At 39.6% G+C, this 16,745-nt stretch overlaps 2 protein-coding genes across 2 annotated transcripts in view; both read left to right on the forward strand.

The window, feature by feature from the left end:
- The window catches only part of MAGI2 (membrane associated guanylate kinase, WW and PDZ domain containing 2), a gene marked incomplete at its 5' end in the record, with an annotated part of 1,082,576 nt that overhangs the window by 800,203 nt on the left and 265,628 nt on the right, over window positions 1-16,745 (forward strand). The gene's annotated exons all lie outside the window — the stretch shown is intronic.
- Window positions 982-3,036, forward strand: LOC132524794 (putative Polycomb group protein ASXL2). Its single transcript, XM_060157215.1, has 2 exons — window positions 982-1,142; window positions 1,194-3,036. Exons 1-2 carry the CDS (start codon window positions 982-984, stop codon window positions 3,007-3,009), a joined length of 1,977 nt encoding a protein of 658 aa, XP_060013198.1. The 3' UTR covers window positions 3,010-3,036.

Here is a 16,745-nt window from a genome sequence, read left to right on the forward strand (position 1 = left end):
TCCGCCATAAAAGTATTATTACCCTTTCTTTTCATCCTGCAGTCTTTCGAAAGAACTCATTTGGGGCACTGCACACTTACCAAATGGAGAGTTACGCTCTGCCACCTTACACGGCCACATGCGTTATTTGTAATTCTTCTGCATAGGAGATCTGTCGCAAGCCTTCTTTAATGGATGAGAAAACTAAGGTTGAGAGAGATTAGGGAAGTAGCCCAAGCTGCCTAGCCTTCCATGCCTATAACTGCTAGAGCTTGCTTCCTCTCCTCCCCGGCACTGGTGTACTCCTTACCTAAATCTACCTCTCTGTGCTGTGCCGCGTGAGCCCTTCCCAAGCTCACTGGGCTGTTTGTGGCGGCTTAGCAGCAACTCCTATATTGGCCCATTTGGGGAGGTAGGTATTCATTCTACAAATGGCATGTGTTCATTTGCAAATACCAACTTCCCTCTGATGTCTAAGCAAGTATTTCCAAAACCACCAGAAGTCACTCAATTTGGGAGAAGAAAGAGACAGACAAAAAAGACTGAAATGCTTCCTGCTTTGATAAGTGCTATTCTGCGTATCTCAATTTATTGACTGAAAAAATATTTGTATGTAAAACACTATTCTAGGCATAAAGCATACCCCAGTAAATTAAATTAAGTCCCTGCTTCATGGAATATTTTAGTGAGAAAGCGAGAATATAAGGAAATAAATCCATCCTTAATAGTATATCAGACATGACCGTAGCGGCTGCCTGTACAGTAAGGACCCAATATGGCAGCAGCGGTAGCAGTGGTAACAGCAGCAGGAGGACCGGCCGCCCCATAGACCGCCCCCCGCGCACCACCCCGCCGCTTCCTCTGCTGGGGTGCTCCTCCGGCCTGACTTCCCCTTTCTCCCATCTTTCCCGGCACCGTGGGAAAAACAGCGCAGGGCAGAGCAGGCAGGGAGGGCAGCTGCAGCCCGGACACGGGAGCCTCCCAGTCAGTTCAAGACCCGACATGAGGGAAAAGGGCCGTAGGAAGAAGGGCAGGACCTGGGCGGAGGCCGCCAAGACGGTCTTAGAAAAACATCCCAATACACCCATTAGTCATAAAGAAATTCTTCAAGTTATCCAGAGAGAAGGACTAAAAGAAATCAGACTCATATCAAAATCCTATCAGTGAGTGACAAGTGAACACAGGCTCAGGGCTCCCACTGATTCTGCATGAAGAAGTGGAACTTCCCCTCTTGCATGCCTGAATGCAAAGCTGCACACGAACTCCCGAGGTGAAGAGCGCATCTTCTCTAAGGTTCCAGGTAGAATGGGAGTGTATACTTTGAAGGAAGATGTGCCGGATGGGGTGAAAGAGCTATCAGAAGGTTCAGAAGAAAGCAGTGACGGTCAGTCAGATTCCCAGAGTTCTGAGAACAGCAGCAGCAGCAGCAGTGACGGTGGCAGCAACAAGGAGGGAAAAAAGAGCAGGTGGAAAAGGGAAGTATCGTCTAGACTGTCACAACCATCCTCTCCTCAGTCAGGCTCCCCATCACCCACCATTCCAGCAGGTAAAGTCATTTCTCTGTCACAGGAGCACAGCAAGAAGGCACTAAAGCAGGCTCTAAAACAGCAACAGCAGAAGAAACCACGGCAGCAGCAATGCAGGCCAAGCACGTCCATCTCCTCCAACCAGCACCGCTCTCTGAAGACTGTCAAAGCAGCCAGTGACTCTGTACCTGCCAAACCTGCGATATGGGAAGGAAAGCAGTCTGACGGACAGTCAAGCAGCCCTCAGAACTCCAACTCTAGCTTTTCTCCTTCAGTTAAAGTGGAAAATCCTTTGCTAGGCCTGGGAAAGAAGTCATTACAGAGGTCTGACAGGCTTCACACAAGGCAAATGAAGAGGACTAAATGTGCCGAAATTGACGTTGAGACACCAGACTCCATTCTGGTTAATACAAACCTACGAGCACTAATCCACAAACACACCTTTGCAGTCCTTCCTGGAGATTGCCAACAGCGACTGCTTCTACTGCTTCCAGAGGTGGATCGACAGGTTGGTCCAGATGCTCTGATGAAGTTAAATGGCTCAGCCCTTAGTAATGAGTTCTTCACTTCAGCAGCCCAAGGCTGGAAGGAAAGACTTTCAGAAGGTGAGTTTACACCTGAGATGCAGGTGAGAATTCGACAAGAGATCGAGAAGGAGAAAAATGTGGAGCCTTGGAAAGAACAGTTCTTTGAAAGCTACTATGGTCAGAGTTCTGGCCTGAGCCTTGAAGATTCAAAGCAATTGACAGCTTCACCCAACGATCCCAAAGTAAAGAAAACCCCAGCTGAGCAACCAAAAGCCATGCTTCCTTCAGAGGCCTCTCCTGTCAGTACAGTCTCAGTAATTCCCCAGTTACTGTCTAAAGAAGAAGTACTACAGCTGCCATCACCAGTCAGGAAAGAAGAGCGTGAAAGCCAAGATAAGATGCAGCCAAAGTCCAAATCCCCAGAGTCCCTGCTTTCCTCAGCTCCCAATACAGATGAGCTTAGCACCGTCCCTCCCATCAAGTGCCCAAAGGATGAGGCTCTCTTGGAGCAAAAGCCAGTTGCCTCTGCTGAACAGAAGTCTGAGAAAGAGACTCATCTCACTACAACTTCAAGTTATAACAGAAATAAAAGCCAAGAAGCTTTAGTTACATCCCTGAGCAAACCCAAGAGCCCTGGGGTAGAAACAACAGTAGTGAAGCCCATAGTAGAAGCAGGTCTACAGGAGACCACTATGAAAGAGCCTCCATCAGCTCTGGCTGATCACAGCCCAGAAAACCTCAAGAGGAAACCTTCTGTCACCCAAGAAGAGGCCCCTACAAGCTGGGAGAAGAGACCACGTGTCACTGAGGATCGCCAGCACCAGCAGCCATTTCCAGTCTCCCCACAGCCCTTTCTCAGTAGAGGGGACAGGTTCCAGGTGCGGAAAGTACCACCTCTCAAGGTAAGAGAGCGGGAAGAATTGAAAAAGAAAGATGGTCTGAACACTAAGTGTTGGGGTGTACCTACTAATTTTTAAATAGTTGTGGTATTTCTTAATGCAGAAGCAGTTGTGTATACTTGATATGCATGTAACTGTGGTCATACATAAGTAAAATTATTAAGAAACAGGCATTTAGAACTGCATCCTTATATGTGTACATACAGCTGATTCACTTTTTTCTACAGCAGTAACTAAGACAGCATTGTAAAGCAGTTATATTCCAATTAAAAAATCATAAATAAAAAAAAATAGTATATCAGTCAGAAGTTCTGTGAAGACAAATAAAGCAGAATTAGGGAACAGAACACTCAAGGAAGGGCTGAGGTCAGGACATTTCAACAGAGACCTCAATGAAATGAGGCAAGGCATACCAGGCAGAAGGAACAGAAACCTCTAAGGGCCTCAGCATGCACTGTGCTCGGTCTGTTGAGGAAGAGCAAGGAGGCCAGTGTAGCTGGGGGACATAAGTTAGGGTTATGGGGTTGGGGAGAGAGCAGAGGCTGGACATGGAGGACCTTGTGGGCCACAGTAAAGCTCCTGGATTTTGTTCTAAACATGATGAATAACCGTTTAGCAGAAGAATAAAGTAATAAGATTTATATTTTTTAAACACTGATCTGGCTCCTGTGTTGAGAAGAGACTGTCAGCAGAAAAGGGAGAAGCAGAGAGACCAGTTAGGATACTACTAGAGTAGTCCAGAAAAGAGATCATGATTCCTGGGACTAGTGTAGCAGCCGTGGTGGTGGTGAGAGGAGGGTAGGTTAAGTACATACTTTGGAGGTAGCCATGACTGGATAGATTTTTGGACCTTGAGGGTGAGAAAGGAGGAGAGATCAGAGATGGCTCTGAAGTTTTTGTCCTGGATGGTGGTTTCAATTACTGAGAATTGAAGACTCAGGGATAAGCAGTTTTATACATATTAAGTTTGAGATGACTTATGGGACCTTCTGGTATTGAGTAAATAATTGAGCCTGAAGTTTTTAGGAGAGATTGTGCCTGGAGTTACAGATTTGGGAGAGAGTAATTGACATATGGGTGATGTTGAAATACATGAGATTGGATGAGATCATCTATGAAATAAGTAGAACAGAGAAGAGAAACAGTTGCAGAAAAAGGATACAGATGAGGACACTAGAAGGAACAATCAGTAAGACTGAAAACCAGGAGAATGTGGTGTCCTGGAAACCAAGTGAAGGAATTTCTTGAGGGAGATAGTGATCAACCATGTGACATGATGCTAAAGAAGTTGAATAAGACCTCACACCTTCAGTGGTCATGTGAGATTCTCTTAACTTGGATAGAGGCTATCTTGCCTTCAACGGGTGAATACTGACACCAAATTTATAGTTTTCTTCCCTACATTGGCCTAAGAGACAAATAGAGGCACATATAGGGATGTATTCACATAGTCTAGCCGATCTTATGATTATAGTCAAAGTACACAAGGACTTACAGATCAAAAGTGGAAGCAGCTGGGAAAAGAAATAACGAAGTCATATTTATCAACATGATCTTTCTGATACTTTCTCTAACCAGCAGCATGGATACCATCCCTGAGCAATTGTTGCATTATTAAATAGCATGATCAACTGTACTTACATAAATATTAAAGTATTGTACAAAAACTAAAAGTCATAGAGAGGGAATAGAGAGGTATAGGTAGAAAGGCAAAGTAACATGAGGGTTATTATTTTATCTTTGACAAAAGATATTCAACAGATAAAATGGGTGACTGCCTTCTTTAAAAATAATAGTGTATTCTATTCTAATGAGCTCGAATAGTTGAAAATACATATATCCCATGCAGAAATATTATCCCAGAGCCTTGTTTACTATAATGCAGTATTTGGAACAAAATATCCATTCATTGGTCTCAGTAATTAAAGTACCAAAAGAACTTCATTAAATTCAATTCAACCTTTTAAGTTTGATTACCATATAACCAAAGAGTGTAAGTTCCTTAATCAGAGGAACCATGCCTTATACTCCTTCTAATGCTTAGCATGGTACTGAGCACATAATAGAGGCTCAATAAATACATACTGGTTGGTTGATTAGTTGGTTGGTTGGTTGATTTGTTGGTTGGTTGTTTGGTGGGCTGCCTGCTTGGTTGGTTAGCTGATTGATGGCATTGTGGCAAGATTTCAGTGCACACTAAGTTAAAAAGAGAAAGACTGTATTTGCTAAGTGTTTCCAAACTTGTCCTAAGATCTTATGCCTTAGGCAAAAAGTATTTCCAAATGTGAAGTTTATTCATCCAACAAACATAATTGGTTCCTTATAGTATTAGACTCTGATATGAAAATGAATGTGAAACACAGTACAGAATTAACAACTTTGGAGTTCCTAGGCATTGAAAAGATTATGGCCCTCATATGGAAATCAAAGTACAAATCATGCTAAATAATGAAACTAGGATGAGAACACCTGACAATGTTCCTATTTTTTCCTTGATGACGATTTTGATGCCCCCCTCCTTTCTTAGAATATATTAAAAATAAAATTCTTTCTCTTAAAATTCTATCCCCAAGGTACTATGCTTGTTCTATTGGTTAATTAAGCAATAATGGCACAGAATCTTCGCCCCTGGAAGCTCACAGTCTAGTGAGGGGAACACAAGTGTTAAAGTACAGAGTGGTAAGAATGATGCATAATTGAAATATTTACAACACACTAATAAAACAGAGAGAAAATGACAAATATTGCCAGAGAATTAAAACATGGAACCTGGGAAAAGAGAAAGCATTAAAAAGAGAGATGCGTGTATTATCACAAAGAACTTAAACAGTACATAATTAATTTTGAATTAACATTATTCTGTTTATATTGATGTTTAATGGGAAAATATGAATAGTGGATTAAATTTGGAGCAAGGCATGATTTTATTATTTAAACATTATTTTTTGTGTAGCCTATTATTACATTGTAATGTTAAATTTATGTACTGAATTTGCCTGTCTCATGGTAGAAGGAGTCCCACTGAAATTATCCATCTCATGAAATGAACAAAGCATTGTTGGATTTACAGTCCTGGCACTGTTTCCTCTTCTGTTTATTTAGTGGCTTCATTTATTTAGGACAATAAACCCCCACTGAAAATTGAGCCACTTGGATTTATTTTGCACATTTATTTTAAGGAAAGGAAGATAGTATTTATAGTAGTTTCTTCTCTTTCTTGTATCTAAATGATAATTTGGATACCTTTGTTAAGTCTAGAGCACGTCCTGATAGCAAGATGTTTTATACAACTCACCTCAGATCTGCAAACTGTGAAAATACTGTAGATTACTGATGCTTTTTTGATGCTGAATCTATCAAAATTGTCAATTAGTAGTCACTCTACTTAAGATAGATTAGCTTCTATGTTATATAACAAAACATAACAGTCACGCATGCGTGCGCACACACACACACACACACAAACACACACACGACATTCTCTGTAAAAAATAAAATAACACTTTTAAATGATTGCTGTGAAACCAAAATTACTATTCTAGCCTGTATGATTAATAGGAAGAAACTATATAGCTGTAGTCAACATTACAATCCTGCCTTATAGGCTTAGGAAATATATTGGTGAGAGTTCATTCAGGTTACTTTTGAGAACTACTTTAATTTGTTACTAGTCATTTATGCAGGTTCCCTTTATGACTTAGAAATACAAATTTTTGAAAGCTAAAACTTCTCATTGCTGTTTTAACCACGCCCTGTCATGCTGCCTGTAAAATACGGTAGGCTTGACCTCAAGTCTTAGAGATTGTCTGTTCCAGCCCCTTCGTCCTTTCTTGGTCTACTTGATATGCTTCTCCTCCATTAGACCCAATATTTCTACTAGGTGCTGACTAGACACTCCACCTTGCAAACAGCGTACATTCATCCTGCCCCTCTCCACAACTTCTCTGCTTCCTGAATTCTCAGTCTAGCCTAATAGCATGATTGTGGACCCCATTCCTCAAACTAGAACCTAAACATTGGTTCCCAAAACTTCTCCTTCTGTCTTAACTCCATATTCAATAAGCTTTGACAATTCCTCTTCAGAAAACTGCTCCTTTCTTAGCTTGGTTCAGGACCTCATTGTCTGTTACCTCAGTCAATGCACTAGCAATTCTAAGCTGCAGTCACACCCTAACTTTACTTGCAGACTTATCTTTAAAAAAAGCTGATCATGCCACTTCCCTCATATAAATCTCTCAGGATTTATAAAACAGACAAAACAATTCCTTAGCTTGGAATACAGTATCTTCCACTCTAAAGTCCCGGTGTACCGTTGCAGCCTTATATGGCAGTAATTTCATTCCACCTACATTGAACTCTCTCAGCTTCCCTTTCACGAAACCTGTCTACTTGGGTATAAAACCCACATGAGCTCTGATGTTCATGAATTGTGCTTGCTCCTTTCATTTTTATAAAATTTTTATTTCTTTCACTTTTATAAAATTTATGTATTTATTTTTGGCTGTGTTGGGTCTCCGTTGCTGTACGTGGGCTTTCTCTAGTTGCGGCGAGCAGAGGCTTCTCTTCACGGCGGTGGCTTCTCTTGTTGCGGAGCACGGACTGTAGGTGCCTGGGCTTCAGTAGTTGTGGCGCCGGGGCTTAGCGGCTCCGTGGCATGTGGGATCTTCCCAGACCAGGGCTCGAACCCACGTCCCCTGCATCGGCAGGTGGATTCTTAACCACTGCACCGCCAGGGTAGTCTCCCTGCTACTTATTCTAAACCAGTTATGTCAACAATTTCATACTTCTCTTCATCACCAATTCCTGATTGCATTTCTTCCTGACCCCATGATTCTTATTCTAGTTCCCTCCTCATCTTCTTGCTCCTTTAGAACCAATTCTTGGTTCTTCTTCTCCATCTCTGAGCTCTGGCTTCTCACCTTCCTCTTGGCCATTCCAGCATATAGCTTTCCTATAAATACTTCCCCTAGAACTCCCAGGATGCTTCACCTCAACACAGATTTTCATAATAGTCATCATCTCCTGATTTACACTAATCCTGCAAGTGAAACCCAGACCACGCCTTGACTTTGCACCAGGTAGAAAGAATGCCTCGCCTCGGAATTCCTTTCCCTCTGCCAGATTCTTTCTCATTAATGACACAAGCAACATGTCAGTTCTACTATGACACCTTCCCTGAATTCTTGAGATAGTAATTTGCGACCTTCCTTATATACTCCCAAGATATCTCATCATATATTCTATATAACACCTACCCTTTTGTATTGTAAAATATCTGGCTCCCTAGTAGATGTTAAACTTCTTGTGGACAAGGATACTATCTTAATGAAGCATGGATATTTCAAATCTCCCTTAAATTCTTTTAAAATATGGGGATAGAGAGGGAGGAAGAAAGAGGGAGAGAAAAAAAAGAAATTGTATTCCTTTTAGTATATAGAGTGGCTTTCATTTTTCTTTTTTTACCTTGACCACAATAAGCAATACGTGTTACACCAAAAACTCAGTACACAGTCACACACATATGCAGACGTACATATACACACACACAAAAACTGATATAAAAAGTTTCAGAGTACTTAGTTTACTAATGCAGTGCACTATATTCCATTATTTTTAACATTCATGTTGACTACTAAATTGATTTTGAGAGCAACAGTGTATTGGAATTACTTAGGGGTCTTTTAAAAAAAATGGATCCATGCTTGAGTTCCAGCCCCAGAAATTCTGATTTAATTGTCATGAGTTGTGACCTGGACTTAGAAATTTTTAACAGCTGTCCAAGTATTTCTAATCTGCAAGCTAGGGAGTGGACTGCAGAACTGGAACCCTGCTACTCAGACTATGACCCATGAACCTGAGAGTTTGTCAGAAATGCAGAATCTTGGACTTCACTGATCAGATGTCCTGATCAGAAACTGCATTTTATCTTAAGTCTTATAAAAATTATTTCAAATAGTACTGTATATATTTAAGGTGTATAATATGATGTTCTGTAACATATATATAAACAATTCAAGTCATATATATAACTATATATATATATGAATGGATTACTACAATCAAGCTAATTAACATATTCTCCCACATAGTAACCTTTTTTTTTTTTTGGTTGCTTAGAATTTCCAGTATTTTTTAAAAATACTTGAAATTTAAGGTCAGCATTTTACTAAAGTATGGCTACTCTGGAGATGGAGCATATTTTAACAACAAAAACAACATACATTTGATTTGGCAGTGTGGCATAAAAGAAAAAAGCTTATTTAAGGCTTGATATAGTTTTGGCTGATAGTAATAATACAATTTAAATTTTAAAAGGAGATATTTTTGTCTTTAAAAAATGCACCATTGGGGCTTCCCTGGTGGCGCAGTGGTTGGGAGTCCACCTCCCGATGCAGGGGACACGGGTTCGTGCCCCGGTCTGGGAAGATCCCACCTGCCGCGGAGCGGCTGGGCCCGTGAGCCATGGCCACTGAGCCTGCGCGTCCGGAGCCTGCGCGTCCGGAGCCTGCGCGTCCGGAGCCTGTGCTCCGCAACGGGAGAGGCCACAACAGTGAGAGGCCCGCGTCCCGCAAAAAAAAAAAAAAAAAAAGCACCATGTTCCCCACTTACTTTTAAATTGAGATAAAATTTATATAGAGTGAAATGCACATAACTAGAATGTACAATTTGATCTGTTTAAAGAAATATACCCACAGGGATATTGGCTTGGTGCTTTGTAACAGCCTGGAGGGGTGGGATAGGGAGGGTGGGAGGGAGGGAGACGCAAGAGGGAAGACATATGGGAACATATGTTTATGTATGACTGATTCACTTTGTTATAAAGCAGAAACTAACACACCATTGTAAAGCAATTATACCCCAATAAAGATGTTAAAAAAAAAAAAGAAATATACCCATATGAGGCCACCAAAGTCAAGATATTAAATATTTTCCTCCTCCCAGTGTTCTCGTGTCCCCGTACGAGCAATCTGCATCCCACATAGGCAAATCGTGCTCTTCGATCACCATAGATTAGATTTGCCTGGTCTGGAACTTCCCGTCAATGGAATCTAAATATATAAATGTATCTATATTGTTGTACATATCAGTAATTTATCATTTCATATTTCTGAATAATATTCCATCACATGACTGTGCCTCAATCTGTATATTATGAATATAGCTGTTATAAACATTCTTGTCCATGTACAAAAGAAAAGAACAAAAAAAGACACTGCATTTTAACAAGCTCCCCAAGTGATTTGTAAGCACATTAAAGTTTAGGAGGCAGCGTTCGGCTTAGAAGACAGGAAGTCACTTAAACATAACGGTTAGAAGTACAGGCTGTGGTGACCATGGGCAAGGTACTCACCTCTCCATGCTTCGGTTTCCCCATCTCCCAAACAAGCACATAACAGTATTATTTCCAGTAACAGTGACAGGATCCTCTCCATAGGGTTTCTGTGAGGATGAAATCAGATAATTTATATTAAAGATTCTTCACAAAGCCTGGCACATAGCTGGGCACATAACGTGAATAAAATAAGCATCATCTATTTGTATTATCCCCAGTGCCAGCAAAATGACTGGCAGATGGTATGCATTCAAAAGTTGTGCTCTTCACTTATTGAAATGGAGACTCAGAGAGGCAAAGTAATTCACTAAAGCTTTGTAACTTGTTGACCAAAAAGCTAGGAATACAAAGGAGTTCTAAGAATAGACCTGGATTTCTTTCGATACCTCATCCAGTCTGTCTGCCCCGTGGCTAACAGTTTGTAATTTATAAGGTTTCGGTACTTATTGGAGTGCGAGTTTCACTGAACATCTCTGTGTAGTTTCATGTACTGAAATAGTGGTTTCAGTGAGTTTATTTTGCCCTGGCTCATAAAAGCTATTTTGGAAATTATCAGAGTTACTTGCAGGCTATTAAGCCATTTAGAGGGTCCGCAGCCAGTTGGGCAAAACATGTTTATCCTCTGGCATCTGCCCATATCTATCAGAATTTAAACTGTAAAGTGTGCTTTGTAAAATTGTAAATCATTTTAATCTTAGTGTGTATTTTCTACACTTATTTTTGGAGCGTAATTCAGAACATGATTTTGCCCAGAGAATTTCCTGGCCATTAGCTTAAGCAGTAACGGTTTTGCGGGGGAGGTAGGTCCCTTAATTAATGGACACACCAGTGGTTGATTCTGCTCCCATTTTCATGATGAGCTGCCAGATTTCTCCAGTGATAACCAGACCCCAATTGGAGTGAAAGTAGAACTCATGTACTGAGCGAGTGATCTGCTCCGTAGCTCAGGGAACTTTTTATTCCCTTTTGCCTGAAAAATCATGTTTGAATCAACTGGGGAAAGAATACGTGAAGAGAATATTACTGCTTCAGAAGATCAGCCAGATACTGATACATACATTTTATTGACTTCTGGCCAAATAAGCATGACCAGCTTCTCCAGACAGAAAACGAAGGATTCTCAGAAGATGAGCTGCACTTTGCTTGGCCCAATCAGGGATGGAGGGGAGCAGAGAGAAAGGGACACAGGAATGAAGGTGTATTTGTCAAAAGTTCCCATGGAGAGAGCAGCCTAGATTGGATAGCAACTTAAGAATAAAACTGCACAGTTCTCTAATTATTTTAAAATAGCATTGGCTATTTTTCAGTTTTAAAATGTCAAAAGAGAACTAGAAATTGGCTCTTCGAAAGTACATTTAGTTGGCAAGAGAGTCCAGGCTGAATATCAGGCTTAAAACTGCAGCAGCCAGGTGAATTATATCCTAAATTAAATGACCCTCAGGGCATCTTAGCTGCAGCTAGGACCTGAAGAAGAGAGAAGCCAGGTAGGAACCGATGAACCTAAACTGATAGGCATGAGCCAGCAGAAAGGAGCCTGACCCATGGTCCCTTGTGCAGATCCCTCTGAGTGGGGAGAAAGTCATAGTGTCTGTGTCTCTGTGTGTGTGTGTGTGTGTGTGTGTGTGTGTGTGTGTGTGTGTGTGTTGCGCACATGCACTGGTTCGTGTGCGCGCCCGTACCCGTGTCCAGAGTGTTCCCTCCCATCGATGCTACAGTTATAGTTTAAGTGAATACAGACACAGTGCAGAAGAAATTCTTGCTCTATTGGTTCCAAGGGCAGGAGCTGTCATTTACTGAAAGAGACAGTGCTTAACTACTATCAATAAGGAGATTGAAAACTGAAAAGCCTAAGACTCACCTCACATAGGGCACATGAAGGAGTCATCAAACCCAACAGCAGTCCTTAAACACCAGCTGAAAAATGGTGAGTTTGCAGGCTTCAGAGTTGCTTCTGGGAGAGCTGACAATTTCAACTGGAAGCAGAGTGCTCTCTAGGGTAGGGCAAAGTGTAGTAATGCCCAGGATAGTGTGAGAGATTTGGAAGAGCTCCATGATGCTGCAGGAGTAGGTAGTAGATGGTGATTTTGAGCAGCTATCTCCTTTGGGGAGAAGAAAATTCCTCCTTTAGTTAAACCCAAGGCTCATTGCTGTATGACCCACCCACAAATACCCCCTTCACAAAAACAAATTTGTGGGTACTGAGGGAGGTGGTGGTTAATGGTAGACACCAAATATATATACATCTACTTTAAATCCAGGAAAGAATAGGAAAGAACCACTGAACTTCAGCTTTTCCAGTTTATAACATATTGTCTATAAGAGACGTGCAAAATGCAGGAATCTGTTTCAGATTTCCTAAGAGGATCATCCTACCTGAGTTCAAATATATCTGACGATGAGGAAGTGAAGGGCGAAAGGAAATGTGTATTTATTTAATGCTCACTATGTGCCAACATATAAAGTGTTGTTTAATCCTCCTCAGAGTCCTATGAGATATAGGTATTATTATCTCCATTTAAACAGGTTAGATTCGATTGAGACATTAAATAAGGTCCAAGGACACCCAGCAGTTAAGTGGTGGAACCAGGTATGTAGGACTCTTAATTCCATTCCTTAAAGCCTTGCCACACCTGTGGACAGTCATGGACCACAATAATGGCATCTCTGGAGCTTGTTAGAAATACAGAATCTCAAGTCCCACCGCAGACCGACTGGATCAAGAGTTGCTTTTTAACAGTTTTTAACAGGTGATTTATAGGCACATTGAAGTTGGGAAGCACTGCTCTAAAGCTCTGAAACCCATTGTCTTCCCACCACTCCCTAAGTGAGATGGTTCGCCCCATTATGGCAGAGCCATAACTATTAAAGGGTCTTCCTTAACTTGAATCAAAGTCTCCTTCCTGGTAACCTATACCTGACATCCTTCAGGGAGTCAACAGGTGTCATTTTTTTGTATTTCATTTTCATTTTCTAAAATCTAAACTCAACTCTTAGCACCTATTAAATTTCATCTGCTGGTTTCAGTCTATTTTCAGTCTAAGATCCTTTTGAATCCTGATTCATTTCTCCCAGATTTATAATTTATATATCTAATGGGCATACTTTCTTGTTATTCATATGATCTATTGGTATTTTTTAAATTCTGTATATACATACACGTACATTAAATTCAGTTACTCATAGAGTCCAATGGCATGGTGACATTAATCCATTTATGAATTTATGTGGGTTCTGCTATTCAAAAAACTATAAATGGTGGTTGCCAGGAACTGGGGGGAGGGTGAAAAGGGGAGGTATTGGAGCATACAAAGTTTCAGTTAATACAAGATAAATAAATCCTAGAGATCTACTGTAGAGCATAGAGCCTATAGGTAACAATGCTATGTTGAATCCTTTAAAATTTACTAAAAGAGTAGAACTTATGGTAAATGTCCCTATCACAAAATAATAATAAATAATTTTCTGTACATAAGAATAGTAAATAAAGAGGAAACTTCTGGAGATGATGGGTTTGGATTATGGCATAGTGATGATGGATTATGGCATAGTGATGATGGAGGTGATGGGTTCACAGGTGTACACATCTCCAAACTCATCAAGTTGTATACATTAAATATGTAAAGCTCTTTGTATGTCAGTCATACCTCAGTAAAGTAGTTTAAGAAAAACTATAAATTATCAGAGGTATTTTCCAGGTCATATTTCTCTAACTTACCTCCATCAAGAGTTTTTTGTTAAATGTCTTGCTAAACTCAAAATGCTCTATGTCTATGGAACTGTTCTAATAACCTTATAGCATAGAGGAAATAAGGTTAACTAAGATTGATTAATTTTTAGTCATCCCATGTTGGCTTCTAGTAATTACTCATTTCTTTTCAAAGTGCTCATGAATAACTTTTCTAACACGGTTCTAAAAGGGCAACAAATGTTATTTACCTGTTTGCAGTTTCTAGAAACATTTTCTCCTTTTTAAAAATGGGCCACCTGCCTGGTTTTCATGTTCCAAGATTTCTTCCATTCATTCTCATTTCTTAAAGAATTTGCACTGTGAGTTCTTTCAAGAGTTTAAACCTGGAATACTTGGAATCAGAAGATGTGGGTCTAGTACAGGCTTAATTGCTTAAACAACAGGCTTAATTTCTTTGAGCAACAATCACTTCATCTTTTCTATACAATAGACACAATCATCTTCCCGATAAGAGCTGGCATGTGGGAAAGTATTATATAAACTATGAATTGTGTATAGTACTATTGATAATATTTGAAAAACTTTAGAATATAATCAGTATCCTAGAAATGTAAAACTCATTTCGTGGTTGATACTCTCTTACTTCAATATACCCTGTCCTAGTTCTGATACCACCTGGAGTCTTTATGCCAAATTGTTTCCAGAGGCCAATGAAGCAATGCTACTTATCTTGCCATGACCTTCCTTTACGACAAAGGTTGGCAAACTATGACACATGGACAAATTTGGTCCACTGCCTGTTTTTGTAAATAAAGTTTTATTGGAACAGTCAAACACATTCCTTTCCACGTTGTCTGTAACTAGTTTTGTGCTAGAGTGGCAGAGCTGAGTAGTTGCTACAGAGACATATAGCCCATTAAACAAAAGATACTGTCTGTCCACTTCCAGAAAAAGTTTGCTGACCCCTGCCTTAGACTATAAGCTTTAGAAAAGGGAGACTGTGGATATATAATTTTCTGTACACAATTCCTACTTCAGCTCTGTGCTTGATTAAGTAGGAAATTAATTCATTTTTAAATAATTCCTTTAACAGAATTTTGTGACCTAAATGAAATCTTATTCTAAAACGGTGCAAAAGGATTTGATAAAGCTGGATTAGGGTATTTAGCTAGAAAATCCGTGTTGATCTAATTTTGAACCGTGTTGATCTAAAAAAAACAAAAAAAAAACAAAAAAAGGCAAATCCATAATGCTTCTGTTTGATTTTCAACCTAAATAAGTCCCAGATATTAAACAAAAATGTATCTTTTATGATTTGATGCTCATGTCAAACTGAGCATCAAATCCCATTGCCTGGCAAATTACATATTAGTGGAAATAATGTAGCAGGTTAGGCTGAATCCCAGCTTTAACGTAAGATATGCTCTGGATTTTCTTTTAAAATAATTTTTCTAGCCAATGTGTTTTCATAATATTTGAAGATTCTAAAATTTAAGTACAGAGAAAAAGTTATCCGAAATTAAGAGTCTCGAGAGTCAAAGTCTGAAACCACTTTGTTTTCTGGGCCTTTTTCAATAAAGAATTTCAGGACGAAGTACATGTTATTCTGTACGACAGTCTGTTAATTGTTTCCAAGAGAATAATAACAAGCTGTCCTTGAAAAGAATGGCTGGCAGTGGAATTAGTTCTAGAGACTTTCAGATAGCATTTGCCAAGAAGCAAGGTCAGTCTGATAATATGTCAAACACATCCTTTATAACCTGAAGAAATAAAATATACCTATAAATTATGAAGTGCATGGTGGCTGAGTAGCCTGACCACTGTTTTTAAATGTTCTCATTAGCATTTAATGTCTATAATAAATGACTAAATTTTGTGCTTCTCTGAAAGGATATTTTAAAATTCATGAAAGCAATACCCTCCAGATCGCATGGGAGCGAACAGCTATGAAATTCTTCTGTAGAATCATGATCTAGCTTGAGTTGTACTCAGATAACCAATTAAATCATGTCTCAGAGTCTTCTATAGAATACCTGGCTATTCCAAAGTGGTTATTGCTGTAATTTGTAGTATCTGTAATTGGCCTAAAAATAATAAATCTGTTCCAGCAGAGTAACCCCAAAGACCTCAGTTAAAGTGAACATAAATAGAGGAAATTGATGAAAAATATACCCTTTTCTGAATGCTAAAACTGAAGAATAATTATTTTTTACCTTTCACCTAAAAATAACCAGGTGCTTAACCCAGCATTAAATAAATGTCTCAATGCCACAGTGCAATAAATGTTTAACATTTAACAGATGAGTAAACTAAGATTGTATCTAAAACAGAGAACAAGAGAAGAATTTAAATACAAATACACACACACAGTATACAGCATGGTGTGTCACTTGCCTACAGAGCAGTAGACTTAGGCATACTAGTTTGTCTACTCGGGCCCCTGGGCAAATGTTTTTAGACTATAACAGCCCCTGGGCAAATGTTTTTAGACTATATCTAATCTAAATTATTCAGACTTAAGCTGTATCTCTATGTGTTTAACTGAGAGATCTGATGCCACAATGTGAGTCAATAGGAGATATAACCCCAGGACTAATGAATTGTGATTAAAATCAAAGAATGTGGTTTTATGCAAGATTTATGCTGCATTAAATAAGTAAAGGAGGGAAAATTTGTGTGAAACCACCTCCCCTGTCACATATTCCCTGCCCCAGTCACTGACCACCACTCTAATCTTCATTTTCCTTCAATAAGTTTAATAAATGAATTTAAATAGATAGCACTGTGTAGTGT

This window comes from Lagenorhynchus albirostris, chromosome 8 (genome assembly GCF_949774975.1).
Source record: "Lagenorhynchus albirostris chromosome 8, mLagAlb1.1, whole genome shotgun sequence".
In the NCBI taxonomy this organism is placed as follows: domain Eukaryota; kingdom Metazoa; phylum Chordata; class Mammalia; order Artiodactyla; family Delphinidae; genus Lagenorhynchus; species Lagenorhynchus albirostris.

Excerpts from the sequence above, each read along its gene's own strand:
- LOC132524794 (XM_060157215.1), top strand. The coding sequence starts at position 982 with ATGAGGGAAAAGGGCCGTAGGAAGAAGGGCAGGACCTGGGCGGAGGCC. Across the intron at positions 1,143-1,193 it reads CTCATATCAAAATCCTATCA|AAGTGGAACTTCCCCTCTTG; the intron begins GTGAGTGACAAG and ends TTCTGCATGAAG.